The 17,215-nt window shown below is 46.5% G+C and overlaps 1 protein-coding gene across 4 annotated transcripts in view; it reads right to left on the reverse strand.

The window, feature by feature from the left end:
* DTNBP1 (dystrobrevin binding protein 1) overlaps positions 1-17,215 on the reverse strand; it is a 147,761-nt gene that overhangs the window by 75,629 nt on the left and 54,917 nt on the right. For all 4 annotated transcript variants that reach the window (XM_045005899.1, XM_045005900.1, XM_045005902.1 and 1 more), the window contains exon 7: positions 356-378. In XM_045005899.1, the coding sequence (XP_044861834.1) occupies positions 356-378 (23 nt within the window). The remainder of the gene's footprint in view (positions 1-355; positions 379-17,215) is intronic.

Below are 17,215 nucleotides of genomic sequence, written 5' to 3' on the forward strand. Positions count from 1 at the left end.
AAAACCAATACAAGTTGAAAAAGACATAGTAACTACCCTATGACCTGATGTCTTTCACTTCTAGATAACCCTCCAGGAGAGAGTTAAACTAGGTATGGGATCTTTGAAATTTAGTATGTCTCTCACAATACCCATAGAAGAAAGTCCCATCTGTGTTTCTACAGCATTTACTACTATCCTAAAGATGTCAGTAGCAGAAACAGATAGTGACAGAGTAACAAAACACTGTGTTTGTGACATAAGATGAACATTAGCCAATGCAAAATAAAAGCCTTTTACCATTTTCACATTTAATACAATAAATATTGAGAAAACTGCAGCAATTCTAAAGTGTAGAACTAAAATGAGAAGTTACCTTTGAAGCTTTCAAGTTCTTTCCTGTAGGGGAGAGAAAGCAGAATATAAAGTCTCAGATTAAAAATAGATATGTTCCATAAATTCAAACTGCAACTGGGATTATCTATGAAGATTTGCAATGGTTTAAAATGCATGAAAAGGTGAACTGAAGGATTTGAGTATTGTGACATTTTTAGAAACTTGATTAATGGAAACTTCTAGCTGCATATACAGAGCTTGAAAAAATTGCTTTCCTGAAGCAAGTAACTGATATCAACTTCTTTAGAACTGAGCTATCACATATTACAAATATATATTACATATAAATATCTATTCTCACTGTTTCTAGATCTTCTGGTTGCAAAGATAACATGAATATGAACTCATTATAATCAAATAATAAATGAAGGCTTCTTAAGTCCACTGACAGACACTAAGGCCTGGTCTACACTAGGACTTTAAATCGAATTTAGTAGCGTTAATTCGAATTAACCGCTCAACCGTCCACACCAGGAAGCCGTTTAATTCGACCTAGAGGGCTCTTTAGTTCGAATTCGGTACTCCACCCCGATGAGGGGAGTAGCGCTAAATTCGACATGGCTATCTCGAATTAGGCTAGGTGTGGATGCAAATCGAACTTACTAGCTCCGGGAGCTATCCCACAGTGCACCACTCTGTTGACGCTCTGGACAGCAGTCCAAGCTTGGATTCTCTGACCAGCCACACAGGAAACGACCCGGGAAAATTTGAATTCCTTTTCCTGTCTGGGCACTTTGAATCTGATGTCCTGGTTGGACATCGGGGCGAGCTCAGCAGCACCTGCAACGATGCAGAGCTCTCCAGCAGAGGAGTCCATGCAATCCCAGAATAGAAAGAGGTCCCCAGCATGGACAGACCGTGAAGTCCTGGATCTGATCGCTGTGTGGGGCGATGAGTCTGTGCTTTCGGAGCTGCGCTCCAACAAACGGAATGCAAAGACCTACGAGAAGGTCTCCAACGCCATGGCACTCAGAGGATACAGCCGGGATACAACGCAGTGCCGCGTGAAAATCAAGGACCTGAGACAAGGCTACCAAAAAGTCAGAGCGGCAAACGGACGGTCCGGAGCACAGCCCCAGACATGCCGCTTCTACGAGGCACTGCATGCCATTCTAGGTGGGTCTGCCACCACTGCCCCACCAGTGACCGTGGACTCTGAGTATGGGATAGTGTCGAGGGGCAGTTCCTCGGCGATGTTCGCCGATGGGGAAGATGAGGAAAGGTTTGTGGAGGACGACGCAGGCGACAGCGCTTACAATACCGCTTTCCCCGACAGCCAGGATCTCTTCATCACCCTCACAGAGATCCCCTACCAACCCTCCCCGGCCGTTAACCCGGACTCAGAATCAGGGGAAGGATCAGTCGGTAAGTGCTATAAACATGGAAACCTTTATTTTTTAAAAAACAGGAATAAAAAATACCGTATATTCCGGCGTATAAGGCAACGGGGCGTATAAGACGACCCCCTAATTTTTTCATTAAAAAATTAGTTTTGCCATATACTTGCCATATAAGACGACCCCCCCCCTTCTGCGGGGGGAAGTCAGAGGGTTCTGCGCTGCCCGCTGCGGCGGACAGCGCAGAGCCTTTTAAATCCCAGCCGCGGTCGGGAGTTTATACCCGGCGTATAAGACGACCCCCGATTTTTGGGGGTTGTTTTTTAGCCCAAAAACCCGTCTTATACGCCGGAAAATACGGTATATAAAAACTATATAAAAACTTTTCCATATAAAACTATATAAAAAGAAGGTCCACACATATAGGGATGGAACAGAAATCCTCCTGGGACACTTCCACGAAGCTCTCGTACAGGAGCTTGAAAAGCCTCCGCAGGAGGTTCCTGGGGAGAGGTGCCTTATTTGGTGCTCCGTGGAAGCACACACTTCCGCACCAGGCCATCCTAATGTACAGCGGAATCATTGCCTCCACCAGCATGGCAGCATACGGTCCTGGTCTGTGCAGGGATTCTAGCAGCATCCTCTCTCTCTCTCTCTCTCTGAGTGACCCGCCTCAGGGTAATCTCGTTCGGCGACTGCTGCATCTAATTAGGGCAATTAGTGTACTGTTACTATTGTGAATGCTTGACTTTTACTTTGCATAGCAATGACCTTCGTTTAACAGCCACGTGTTGGAGGCCGCAGAGGAAAAGCATACAGTGATCTTTCCCGGGCACAGCCGCGAGGGGCTGGAACGGGGTCAGACTTTATGCTTTACAGATTGCCTTCAGCGGGAGGGCACAGCTATCCATTAACTGTTAAGCAGCCTATAGTGTAGTGCTTACCAGGCCTGGCTGCTACACGGATTCAGCTGTACCGCCCCGCTTGTCCGATCTCCTGTGCAAGACCGCAGCCAATGAAAGCGTATTCTGAAATCTCGAACTTGTCCTGAGAGCTCGTGAGAATAGGTGCCCTGTATGGTCTTGTTCACTGAAACTGAGTAGACTGTGTTCAGTGTTCGCAAACATGTATCTTTTCAAGGAAATCACTTCCTTTTTCCCATCACACAGCTGCGGCTCTTTCACGAACTGCCCCGGCATCCCCCTCACAGAGGCTGGCGCAGATTAGGCGGCGAAAGAAAAAGACTAGGGACGACATGTTCTCGGAACTGATGGCTTGCTCCAGAGCCGAGGCGGCCGAGCAGAGACAGTGGAGGGAGACCCTATGTCAGCACCAGCGCTCACACAGCGAACGGGAGGACAGGTGGCGGCAGGAAGACCAGCAGGCGACTCAAACGCTGCTTGGGCTAATGAGGGAGCAAACGGACACGCTCCGGCGCCTTGTAGATGTTCTGCAGGACCGCAGGCAGGAGCAGAGAGCCCCCCTGAACTGTATCTGCAACCGCCTTCCCCCGCCACAAAGTCCTGTCCCCCCCTCACCAAAAATCACAAGAAGGAGGGGCGCTAGGGGCCGTGAAAACTGTCACTCCACCCCAGCAGAGCGCTCATGTACCAAACAGCTCTCATTCCCTAAAGTATGAGAAGTGCTTCCCTTCCTGGATCACCCAGTCCCAAATCCAAGTTTCAACCCCCCACTGTGTAGTTGAGTATTAAGAGTAGTTTGTTGTTATTCACTGTTTCCGTCACGTTTTCCTTGTCAGAAGACTTTGTGTGAAGGGGGGGAGGGGTTTTTAATTGCATAGGACAGCCTCCATTACCAGGGTACAGACTTGGGGGCAGGATCAACAGCAGGACACACACAGACTGCAGTCACTAGGCACCAGGGTCATTCTGGGAGATGAATGCTGCCCCGGGTCAGTCTGTGAGGTGTATGCTGCCCCAGGGTCCTAGCGCCTGACATCCACAAATGGCAAGGCAGGCTGCCCTTACCATGCCCTTCCACCCTAGCCACGAGCCTCTCCGATGCCCTGAGCCCCAGCAAGAGCCCTCATCCACGGAAACATACCCTTCCCACACACCCCTCAACCCTTCCTACGCCCCAACCCCCAGCCCAGAGCCTGCATCCAAACTCCGTCCCAAAGACGGCACCCCTCACCCCTTCCTGCAAACCCACCCCTTCCTGCACACCCACCTGCAACCATCCTCCCCCCAGAGACCGCTGTAGGAGCAGAAGCATGTCATTCCTCTAGTGTAGAAGCGGTCTGTACATCAGTGCACATCGTACCCACCACAGTCTGCGTCCATGTTTCAACCCTTGAACAGGAATTCATAATTAAAGAAAAAGTTTTTAATAATCAGTGTTCCATTAAATTTATTTTAAAACGTGTGTTGGAAGGGGGGAAACCTGGAGAACGGGGTATGTAACCGCAGATCGAAGTCAACAATCACTGAAACAGGCTCAGGTTCAGCTTCTCTGTAAATCAACTGGAGAGTCATAGGTTACCCTGCTCTCCGAGGAACCTAGCTTTCAAAGCCTCCCGGATGCACAGCGCTTCCCGCTGGGATCTTCTATCAGCACGGCTGTCTGGCTGAGCGTAATCAGCAGCCAGGCGATTTGCCTCAACCTCCCATCCCGCCATAAAGGTCTCCCCCTTGCTCTCACAGAGATTGTGGAGCACACAGCAAGCAGCAATAACAACGGGGATATTTTTTTCGCTGAGGTCCGAGCGAGTCAGTAAGCTCCGCCATCTCCCCTTGAGACGTCCGAAAGCACACTCCACCACCATTCTGCACTTGCTCAGCCGGTAGTTGAAGAGTTCCTTCTCACTGTCCAAGGTGCCTGTATAGGGCTTCATGAGCCAGAGCATTAGCGGGTAGGCTGGGTCCCCGAGGATCACTGTAGGCATCTGCACATCCCCAACCGTTATTTTGTGGTCCGGGAAGAAACTACCTGCCTGGAGGCGTTTAAACAGACCAGAGTTCCTGAACACACGCGCGTCATGAACCTTGCCCGGCCACCCGATGTAGATGTTGGTAAAACGTCCCCTATGGTCCACCAATGCTTGCAGCACCATAGAAAAGTAGCCCTTTCGGTTAATGTACTCGCTGGCCTGGTGGGCCGGTCCCAGGATAGGGATGTGAGTGCCATCTATAGCCCCACCGCAGTTTGGGAATCCCATCGCGCCGAAGCCATCTCTGATGACCTGGACGTTTCCTAGGGTCACTACCTTTGAGAGCAGTTGCTCAACGATTGCGTGGGCTTTGAATCACAGCAAGCCCTATGGTAGATTTGCCCACGCCAAAGTGGTTCGCTACTGACCGGTAGCTGTCTGGCGTTGCAAGTTTCCAGAGGGCTATGGCCACTCGCTTCTGCACAGTCAGGGCTGCTCGCATCCGGGTGTCCTGGCGCTTCAGGGCAGGGGACAGCAAGTCCCAGAGTTCAAGGAAAGTGCCCTTACGCATCCTGAAGTTTCGCAGCCACTGTGATTCATCCCAGACCTGCAGCACTATGCGGTCCCACCAGTCTGTGCTTGTTTCCCGGGCCCAGAATCGCCGTTCCACACCATGAACTTGACCCATTGCCACCATGATCTCCACTGCGCGGCGTACCCTGCTTTGTGAGAGGTCTGCGCCACTCTGTGACTTCCTGTCCTCACCGCGCTGACGGAGCCTCCTCGCCCGATTTCTCAGCAGCTGACTGTGGAAGAGGTGGACGATAAGGTGCGAGGAGTTGACAACGGCCATAAGTGCAGCGATGATCGCAGCGGGCTCCATGCTCGCAGTGCTGTGGCGTCCGCGCTGTAACCGACCAGAGAAGGGCGTGAACAGATTTCCCGCCGGCGCTTTCAGGGAGGGAGGGCGTGATTGACGGTTCAATGATGACAGTTACCCAAAACCACCCTCGACACATTTCTCCCCCCAGCAGGCATTGGGGGCTCTACCCAGCATTCCAATGGGCAGCGGGGAGTGCGGGAACTGTGGGATAGCTTCCCACAGTGCACCGCTTCCAAAGTCGACGCTGGCCCCGTTACTGTGGACTCAGACAGTCGAATTAGTGTATTTAGTGTGGATACACAAATTCGACTTCATAAGGTCGATTCCACAAATTCGAATTAAGTAGATTCGAAATAGTCTTGTAGTGTAAACGTACCCTAAGACATCCCTGCTGCTTCTCAGAGCTTTGTCAAGCTGTAGAAGAATGAAAACTGACTACTGTCTTGTCAGTTTTCAGGACTGACATTCAAAACCCTATGGTTAGCAGTGAAATAGAAACAAATCTGGTAAATTTCACTATGCTGCTTGAGAAAGCTGATTTTGGAGTTATTTACTGGAAGAGGAGGATTCAAAAATATGGAAGGAATAGTGACACCACAAAACTCTGCAACCTGAATGAAGGAAGACAGGTAGAGCAGCAGATACTCCCTTCATACACATGCACTTCCCTTTCTGAAAGTATTACAGTGAGAGGTGAGTAAGAATAATTTAACATTTTTTCTTCCTTCTAGCAATTGGGGGGGAGGGAGAGAAGGGGGATTAAAGGGCTTGTGTCTTGGAATTATTATTTATGCAGGGTATTACAACGCTAATTGAACCATAAATTCTTTATTACATTCAAAGGCCCAATGGTATTTATACAATTGCTCTAAACATGCCTAAAAAGCCTAAATAATAAGCAATTTATTACATCCAAAACAGTAACAAAACATTTAAGCATTTGATCAAGATACTTACAAATGGGCTAAGCCCCAGGGTGCTTAGACCCATATTAGTCGGCTCCAACATGGTCAGGCATATATTAGCAACAACTCCTTTAAGAGTTTATGTTTTTATACCCTTTAACAAGCAAGTGCTGTCACTGCCAATTACTGACTTCGGCTAAAAACCAATTTGAAACACTTCATGCTCATTTCCAGTCTCAATTGAGGTAAGATTTATAATCTCCTTTCTCCCCAAGGCTATTTCTCCTTATCTTTTCCCCTCCTTCTTGCTGACTGTGATGGTGCAGAATGGCCCCACACTGGTACCGCAGGGGTTAACCCTTCTTTCCTAGCAGAGGAAGCCATGCCCCGGAAGCTCTGCGGGCATGCTCCAACTGGAGAACAGGTATAAAAGCCTGCAGAACAGCTCAGTCTGACCGCCGGAGAAAGAGGCACGCTGCTAACTCCTGAGGAGGGAGAGCCTGTGTGCCAGGATCCGGAAACCAGCCAAGCCAGGACACTCCCTGATACCCCAATGGAGAATGTCATAGTAGGACGACGGATCGGAGGACGCCCCACAGCAGAGAACCTGGCATTTATGGTAGGAAGTGACCCAAGGGAACTTTAGAGGCAAACTGTGTTAGAGCCACATAGGCGCTCGGCGTGTTGCGGGCAGATCCCTGCCAGGCGGGTGGCAAGGGGAGCTTGCCACTACCAGGGCCCTGGGTCAGGACCCAATGGAGAGGGTGGGCCCAGGTCCCCCTACCACCTCACCCCCGAACCGTGAAGGGATTGTATGGACTCCAGCCGCTAGGCCGCAATACCCCACTTGCAAGGGGGAAATGTACTGACTCTGGCCGCTAGGCCACCCTGCCCCACTTGTGAGGGGGAAATGTACAGACTCTGGTCGCGAGGCCACACTACTCCGCCTGTGAAGGTGATCGCACGGACTTTGAACGCTAGGCCACGCTATCCCGCTTGCAAGGGGGATTGTATAGACTCTGGCCGCTAGGCCACCCTGCCCCACTTGTGAGGGGGACTCTACAGACTCCAGCCATTAGGCTGCGCTTCTCCCATGCAGGGAGCAATGTATGTGGACTCTGGCCATTGGGCCACACCACCCAGGTATTTGGGGCAAGGTACATGGACTCTGGCCGACAGGCCGCACTACCTCGCCGGCCAGGGGTGATTGTGTGGAAGCAGCAAAGAGTCCTGTGCCACATTACAGACTAACAGACGTATTGGAGCATGAGCTTTCATGGGTGAATACCCACTTCGTCGGATGCATGTAGTGGAAATTTCCAGGGGCAGGTATATATATGCAAGCAAGAAGCAGGCTAGAGATAACGAGGTTAGTTCAATCAGGGAGGATGAGGCCCTCTTCTAGCAGTTGAGGTGTGAAAACCAAGGGGGGAGAAACTGCTTTTGTAGTTGGCTACCCATTCCCAGTCTTTGTTTAATCCTGAGCTGATGGTGTCAAATTTGCAAATATACTGAAACTCAGCAGTTTCTCTTTGAAGTCTGGTCCTGAAGTTTTTTTGCTGCAGGATGGCTACCTTTAAATCTGCTAGTGTGTGTCCAGGGAGATTGCAGTGTTCTCCTACAGGTTTTTGTATATTGCCATTCCTAATATCTGATTTGTGTCCATTTATCCTTTTGCGTAGGGACTGTCCAGTTTGGCAGATGTACATAGCAGAGGGGCATTGCTGGCATATATTACATTGGTGGATGTGCAGGTGAATGAACCGGTGATGGTGTGGCTGATCTGGTTAGGTCCTGTGATGGTGTTGCTGGTGTAGATATGTGGGCAGAGTTGGCATCGAGGTTTGTTGCATGGATTGGTTCCTAAGCTAGAGTTACTATGGTGCGGTGCGCAGTTACTGGTGAGAATATGCTTCAGGTTGGCAGGTTGTCTGTGGGCGAGAACTGGCCGGCCACCCAAGGTCTGTGAAAGTGAGGGATCATTGTCTAGGATGGGTTGTGGATCCCTGATGATGTGTTGGAGGGGTTTTAGCTGGGGACTGTATGTGATGGCCAGTGGAGTTCTGTTGGTTTCTTCCTTGGGTTTGTCTTGCAGTAGGAGGCTTCTGGGTACACGTCTGACTCTGTTGATCTGTTTCCTTATTTCCTCGTGCGGGTATTGTAGTTTTGAGAATGCTTGATGAAGATTTTGTAGGTGCTGGTCTCTTTCTGAGGGGTTGGAGTAGATGCGGTTGTACCTCAGTGCTTGGCTGTAGACAATGGATCGTGTGGTGTGCCCGGGATGGAAGCTGGAGGCATGAAGGTAGGCACAGCGGTCGGTAGGTTTTCGGTATAGGGTGGTGTTAACGTGACCATCACTTATTTGCACAATGGTGTCTAGGAAGTGGACCTCCCATGTAGATTGGTCCAGGCTGAGGTTGATGGTGGGGTGGAAGCTGTTGAAATTGTGGTGGAATTTTTCCAGAGTCTCCTTCCCATGGTCCAGATGATGAAGATGTCATCAATGTAGCGTAGGTAGAGAAGGGGCATGAGTGGACAAGAGCTGAGGAAGCGTTGTTCCAGGTCAGCCATAAAAATGTTGGCATATTGTGGGGCCATGCGGGTGCCCATAGCGGTGCCACTGATCTGGAGGTACATATTGTCATCAAATTTGAAATAGTTGTGTGTGAGGATAAAGGCACAGAGCTCAGCAACCAGTTGTGCTGTGGCATCATCAGGGATACTGTTCCTGACAGCTTGTATTCCATCTGTGTGTGGGATGTTTGTGTAGAGAGCCTCTACATCCATGGTGGCTAGGATGGTGTTTTCTGGAAGGTCACCAATGAATTGTAGTTTTCTCAGGAAATCAGTGGTGTCACGGAGATAGCTGGGAGTGCTGGTGGCATAGGGTCTGAGTAGAGAGTCCACATATCCAGACAGTCCTTCAGTGACAGTGCCAATGCCCGAGATGATGGGGCGCCCAGGATTTCCGGGTTTGTGGATCTTGGCTAGTAGACAGAGCCCCGACCAGGGTTATTCTAAAGGTATGTTGATTTGTTCCAGTGTTTGTGTAGAGAGTGTCCTGAGTAGATGGTGCAGTTTCTTAGTGTATTCCTCAGTGGGATCTGAGGGAAGTGGCCTGTAGAATTTGGTATTTGAGAGTTGTCTGGCAGCCTCCTTTTGGTAGTCAGACCTGTTCATGATGACAACAGCACCTCCTTTATCAGCCTCTTTGATTATAATGTCAGGGTGGTTTCTGAGGCTGTGGAAGGAGGCCACTAGGCCGTGATTGGCCGCCCACAGAGAGACGGGAGCGGGAACTTGAGAGTGGCGAGGCGCCGACACCACAAAGGGGCGCTGCAGTGCCAGGACCGCCATACTGACCAATAGTTTCTCCTTTGCACCTTGGTTTACATAGGCCCTAATTTTTGAGATAACATTGCTATGTGGGGTGGGAAGAGCCAGGTTGGCTCATTTTAAGACAGATTCTCTTTGTCATAATGAAAACCCTCTGCAGTTACCCCTATTGGTCAGAAGCCTTCTTTTTAGAAACTTCCCTTTATTTCATTAGTTATTCTTTGAACCAGACATTCACCCTACTTCATTCCTTCTGGCCTTACAAGTCATTACTTTCAAGGCCTTTCTTTTACTTGCTAGTTAGGGCCTTTCTTTTCAAAAGATTTCCTTAAACAAACTTAAGCTAATTTTAATTCTCTAATTTTATATTTACTCTACACAGTGAGTACTCAATTTGTCCATATCCAGCTCCACGTATTAGGTGTATGATAAATTTGGAGACCAAAGCAAAGTCGCAGTAGTAAGCTTATGTGGGGCAGGGGAAAGCTGGCTTCTTCCCAGGGCAATGCCCTTGTATAATGCCCATTCACTCCCTGCCCCAGTCTTTAAAATCAATCATTAGCTAATAAGTTTAAACTCTCTAGATGTTAGGTATCTAGTAACTTTCCAAGCCTTGCATGGAAGGCAGACAAGAGAGCAAGAGAAAAAGTGATGGGTTGCGTATGGAAATTTTTATTTTTTTTTGCAAGGGACGGGTTGGAAGTAGCGAGAAGAAAGACGACAAAAATCTTGAGATTAGGTGGATAACATAGGGAAACAGATAAAAGGAAAAAAGCAAACAGACACAATTCTGGAAAAAAGGACAATAAGCTATTATAGGAAAGAAAAACGTTAAATGAAATCAGAAAGGGAAAGGTGGCATAAGAAGAGATGAAGTAAGTAGGGCCTGCAGAATATTATTCAGTCAGTATTTTAGACTAATTTCACCTATATTCATAGGATAATTTGACAAATACTTTTTGATATGCTTTGCAGCTAGTCAAATACTATTTGACAAATATATTATTCAATACCAGTGATATTCAATGAATATAGGAAAATATTTTCCTATCTGACCAGTCCAAATAAGAAGTTACAATATTAAGATGTGAATAAAGCGATATCTGAGGCAAGAATATTGCACATTTTGGGTGCTACAGCAATATAAAAAAATTGTTTGACAATGTTGCAATTAGATACAGCCTACAAGTGTTATTCCTTTAAATTGCTGGACTGTGGCAGCATAGGTATTTTTTATTCTGTATAGTAAGCTTGTCTGAGGCTAGTATGTGGTGGGTAGGGCCCTACCAAATTCACTATTTGGTCAATTTCATGGGCATAGGATTTTAAAAATAGTAAATTTCATGATTTCAACTATTTAAATCTGAAATTTCATAGTGCTGTAACTGTAGGGGTCCTGACCCAAAAAAAAAGTTTGCAGGGGGGGGAAGAGGGTTGTGATACTGCTACTTTTACTTCTGCGCTGCTGCTGGCGGTGGCATTGCCTTCAGAGCTGGGAAGATGGAGAACGGCAGCTGCTGGTCAGGAGCCCAGCTCTGAAGGCAGAGCCCCGCCAGCAGCAACAGTGACGTAACGATGGCATGGTATGGTATTGCCACCCTTACTTCTGCGCTGCCTGCAGAGCTCGGTGCCCAGCCAACTGTCGTTCTCCCGACGCCGAGCTCTGAAGGCAGCGCAGAAGTAAGTGTGGCGATACTGCAACCCCCCTAATATAACCTTATGACCCCCCCGTAACTCTCTTTTGAGCAGGACCCCCAATTTGAAAAACACTGGTCTCCCCCGTGAAATCTGTATAGTATAGAGTAAAAGCATACAAAAGACCAGATTTCACGGTCCGTGAGGCGTTTTTCATGGCCGTGGATTTGGTAGGGCCCTAGTGATGGGTAAGCTTTAACTCTGTATTTTGGTTTTTACTAATAAGATATATTTAATAGTATTTTTTTAAAAACAATTAAGAGGGCTATTTGAAAATCAGAGCATACTTCTGATAAGGCTCTGTGATATCACTGATGTTTGGAAACCCGTGGGAGGGACTTCCTTTTCCACATATTACTTTCCCTCTTACTCTTCCAACATAAGTCATGGGGAGGAGAAAGGGAAAAAACTGATTCAGCAGTAGGAACTAAGATTATTTATTCATGTACTAGTGATATTATATTACTAAATTAGGTTTCCTCAGTTACACAGTAAGAGAGGGCAAGTCAGAAATGTAAAGCTTCAAATGATCAATAAAATACAGAGTAAAGGGTTACTTGGGGTTTTTTTTTTTTAATACGACAAAACATTTGATGATTAAGTAATGCTTCTTGAATTTCTCCTTTAAAATCTCAAATATAAGCAAAAATGATTTCCAGTTGATATAGCTTTATTCACAGAGTAACTGGAATCATCATTTTAATTGTCACAGGTAAATTACTTCTTTTGCAGGAACTACTGACATCAATTACAAGCAATTATATAAACTATCTACAGACCAGTAAGAATGCACCCTCCATCAAGACATGGTTAAGTATGGTTTTGGACCAGTGCCCAGAGAAGGGGAAAAAAAAAATGAAAAACCAACATGAAAAAGTTTATTATAAAGCCTTTTACCCTCTAAAATACCAAATCAAGAAGTTTCTTGGTCTCTAAAGCAATACACTTGCTCTCCCTGGAAAGCAATGTTTGAAGCTTGATTTGTAAAAGAAGCCAGTGCATCACTGTATCCTAATCTGGATATAATACAAGTCTCTGCATGATCATCTTGTGATGGCCCACAGGAATTTCAGTGTCAATCAAGAATTTTATTCTTGCTTAAGGAAGAACATAGCTGGAGAAAAACAGAGAAATGAATGCATGATAAAACTGCATTTTTGGGTAAATATAAAAAGATAACCAGAACCATCAAGCAATTAGCAACTCTTTAATGATAATAAATATTGAACATAGAAGTGGGAAGAGGGATATGCTATGGCAGCAATATTCTATCAGTTATCTAGACACAAGCGCTTATTATCCATGAACTAACATCAACGTCTAGTCTCCCTCCATACACACCATTTCATTATAACATATACAGCATGATTCCTTCAGCTTCCAAACAAATTACTCACTGCTGCATTCATTCTTGCACAAAGAATAGCAAATTGCTTCATCCAAATCTGAAACAGCTGCTATAGGGAAGGTCAGAAAACAAACCGAAGTAGAAGGCCTCCTAAACCTATGTACATACAGCAGTGCAACTGTGCCACCAAACGACAGACCCAGGTTTCCAAATATTCTAAATGAATTTAGAAAGTTGCTAAACACACTCTCACATTACCACAGGCAATGAATCCTGTAATACTATTTGATAAAAAAAACAAGAACAGGAAAGAAAATGAACATTTTCCATAGACAGAAATAAACCTATGTTGAGGAAACATCTTGCAAAGAATTTTTCCTCTTGTTTTTCACACTAGCTGCTCCTAAAATTAGAAGCACTGATGCCGCTGCTGTCCAAAAGAAGAGGCAGCTCATAGGTGATGATGGTTGTATTAGGGCTGATCAGCAAGCAATCCAGATTACCTTTTCTTGGAAACAACACTTCCTTTTGTCTAACACCTGAAAGTATTACTCACTTAATCCAGCAACTCTTCTAGTTGGTCCATCAAAATTTGTGCCTTATGTCCAGTCTGAATTAGTCTAGTTTCAACTTCCAGCCATTGGTTCTTACTACATCTTTCTCAGAGACTGAAGAGCAGAACTCTATCATCAAATTACTGTTCCACATGTAGGCATTTATAGACAAAGTCACTCTTAACCTTCTCTTTGATAAGCTAAATACATTGAGCTCCTTAAGTCTTACCCCATAAGGCATGTTACCAATCTTTTAATCACTCTCTCAGTTCTTTTCAGAACCCTCTCCATTTTAATCAACATCCTTCTTGAAGTGAAGGCACACAGTATTCCAATAGCAGTTGTACCAGTGGCAATTACAGGTAATATAACCTATTATTACTCAATATTCCCCATCTTATACATCCAAGGATCACATTGCCCATCATTTAACCACAGAATTGCACTCAGGAGCTCAAGTTCAGCTGATTATCGACCAGGACCCCCAAGTCTCTTTTCAGAGTCACTGCTTCACTCCCATCTGTCAGTATGGCCTACATTTTTTGTTTCTAAATGTATGACCCTTATATATGGCCATCCGCACAATGGATATCTTGGCAAGATGGATGCAAACAATCTTCATGTCATCTGCAAAATGTGTTAGTTTTTTTCAAGTCACTGATAAAAACATTAAATAGTAAAAGCCAAGAACTCATCCTTGTAGGTCCCAACTAGAAATACAGCTGCTAGATGACTTCCCCATTTGTAGTTTAATCTTGAGATCTATCATTTAACCAGTTTTAAATACATTTAATGTGCGCCATGTTGATCATGGATTGTTCTAGTTTATTAATCAAGATACCATGCAGTATCAAGTCAAATGCCTTAGAGAAGTCTAAGCGATGGGGACAGCACTCTTGGCAGGAGCTGACAATCAGAATGCCAAAAAATACATGATACTTCCTGAATGACCATTGTTTCTATATCCACGGTTATTACCACATATGTTAGGAGACCCCGAGAGGCCCAGATATCAACTGCTAGGGCACGGGCTGGCTGGACTGCCTTGTCCAGTGACAATGATGCATTTGATAGAGACTTTTTTTAAAAAAATGCTTAAATTGGGATGGATGTCAGCAGACTTGTCGGATGTGGACAAGCAGCCACTAACTGAGAAGATTTCAGTCAGCAACTGCGCAGAAATCCCTTATCTATTGTAGGATAAAATATGACAGGAAAGTATTGCTCCTAATGGAGAAGATTCTGTGGGGGAAGAGTCCATCCCAGCTTATGAGCATGCACATAAATTTTCTCTGTCTGCATCTGTTGGTACATAAATTTCTAGTTCTGATGACTAATGGTTAAAATGGAGGTAGACAATATTGTTGACCTCTCTCAAAGACTGAATGGTTGAACTACCAAGGAAAAATTTCAGCCAGACTCACTGCATACTCCTTACAACTTTTTAAATAGGAAGAGAAACCTCACCCCTACGTGAAACGTCCCACCTAAAGGCATCTACTTTGAGAAAGAACTAAGGATTCATGTTAAGACTACTTAAGAATGCACTTGTATGGGTTTAGCTACACTGCAGCTCAGAGTGTGCTTCCCAGCTCAGGCAGACAGAAGTACTAACTCTGCTTGAGCTAGCCCACTAAAAACAGCAGTGTAGCTGGGCATAGCTTGGGCAAATCACCTGAGTACAAACCCACCTATATACTCTGAATTCATACTCTCCTGATCCACCACACAAGCTACCTCCAGCTATGCTGCTATTTTTAGCATGCTAGCTCAATGCAACGTAGCATGTCACATGCTTCCCCCACCACTACCTGTCCCCAGCAGACAAGCCCAGGCAGAGAGCGGGCAGCCACTGCCTCCCAGCCAGGCTCTCTCAGGTGAAAGTGGCACCATCCCGCTACCTGCCTGGCTGCCAGGGAGATCAGCCGAACGTGACCGGAAGCACAGGAAGAGAAGGAGAGAAAGCCCCTTCCCCTCCACCTCCCCACAGGTAATGTGGGGCGGGGAGAGTGCTGCAGCCCTGGGCTGGGCACAGGGTCACTGGGCAAGGGAGACACGTGGAGTGGTTACATGCTGGGGAGAGGCACAGGGAGAGAAAGACGGAGCCCCTCTTTCTCCTCACCGCCAGCAGGCCAATCTGGGGGGCGGGGCACTTGACCCCCCCCCATGTCCAACCTACGCATCACCTGTGGTTTGTTATATCAAAGTCCTTTTCTGTGACCAGTCACTTTTATTGATAACCTATTTTTGCTGTTTAAGCTTTTCAAGATTCTGTCAACACTTTTTTTTTTTTAAATATTGGGCCATGTATAAGGCCCTACTTAATTTGCGATACTGCAGAAATTCTGGATCCCGCAACATTAGGCTTCCACTGCAATTTTGATTAGCTTCCTTTGCACAGTCCATAATTTTGCATATATTTTGAGGTTTGCAACACACATTTCCCCCCACCCCCAATTAGTACAGTAGAACCCCTTTTATCTGAGCTGATAGCAGCTACAGCTCCTGCTGTCAGCCCCCCACATGGCAGGGCTCCCGCTGTCAACCTCGTGCATTAATGACTGTAATACAGTTGCAGCAAAATGTCAGTTATCAAAAAGTATTAGCAGGCATAACATAATACTTGAGTGTTTATATTATTCCAGCAAATTTTTCTTAAAAACAAATACTGCCATTAATAAAGGCCTATTGTTACTTTTCCGCAATTTTCCACTTCTTGTCTGCAACTCGGCCGCAATTATTTGACAATCATCCTGCAATTCAAGTAGGACCTTAGCCATGTATTTATTCTTATTTAACGCTATAGTTCGACACTTTTCCAGAATTTACAGTTGTGATCTCAATTTCAACTCTAGTTCATCTATAATTGCTATTATAGCCGTCACAAAATGCAGAAAAGAGCATTTGATTCTTTAGTCAGCCCTCACTATAATTAATTAACTGAAATACCTATCTGCAAGATGCCAAACATTGAGAGCTGAAGGTTTGCTTTAATCTCAAGGTCTCTTTCCCCTTGGATGGATTCCTGAAGTACAGCTCATCTTGCCTATCTAGGGAAACCTGGAAGGTGGCAGTAGTGTAAGCTTGACACAGCTGATTAAGGCTAAGAGTCTGTCACAGAGGTCACGGATTCTGTGTTTCCAGGACCTCCACAGCAGCTGGTGTGGCTGGCCCGGGGGCCGACTAAGCAGCTCGGGCAGGCCTTAGGCCAGGCGCACTGGCCGCTGCTAGGATAGTCTTGGGCCACCACCCCAGCAGCAGCAGGGGTTTGGGTGTGGGAGGGGGTTCAGGACTGAGGCAGGGGCTTGGGGTGCAGGAGGGGGTGACGGCTCTGGGTGGCACTTACCTCGGGGTCTCCCCAAAAGTGGCAACATGTCCCTCAGCTCTTAGGTGGAGATGTGGCCAGGTGGTTCTGCGCACTGCCTCTGCCCGCAGGCGCCGCCCCCACAACTCCCATTGGCCACGGTTCCCAGCAAAACTGCGGAGCTGGCGCTCAGGGCAGAGGCAGCATGTGAAGCCCCCTGGCTGCACCTCCGCCTAGGAGTCAAGGGACATATCACCACTTCCAGGGAGCCTCACAGGTAGGGAGCCTGCCAGCCCTGCCCCACACACACCCTGCAGCAGCAGTGGTCCCAGGCAGCATGCCACCATTCTTCTCTTTTCCCTCCCCCCCTTCCCGAGCACCCAAGATTTATTCAGAGGTCTATAGTAAGTCATGGACATGTCACAGGCCATCAATTTTTGTTTGCTGCCCAAGACTTTTACTAAAAATACCCGTGACTAAAATGTAGCCTTACTTCTGATAAAAAACAAAACAAAACATGAAGCCTCCTGAGTGCTTAACTTAAAATATATATAAAATGTTCATAGGTTAAATGCACACTTAAAATAC

This window comes from Mauremys mutica, chromosome 2 (genome assembly GCF_020497125.1).
Source record: "Mauremys mutica isolate MM-2020 ecotype Southern chromosome 2, ASM2049712v1, whole genome shotgun sequence".
Classification (NCBI taxonomy): domain Eukaryota; kingdom Metazoa; phylum Chordata; order Testudines; family Geoemydidae; genus Mauremys; species Mauremys mutica.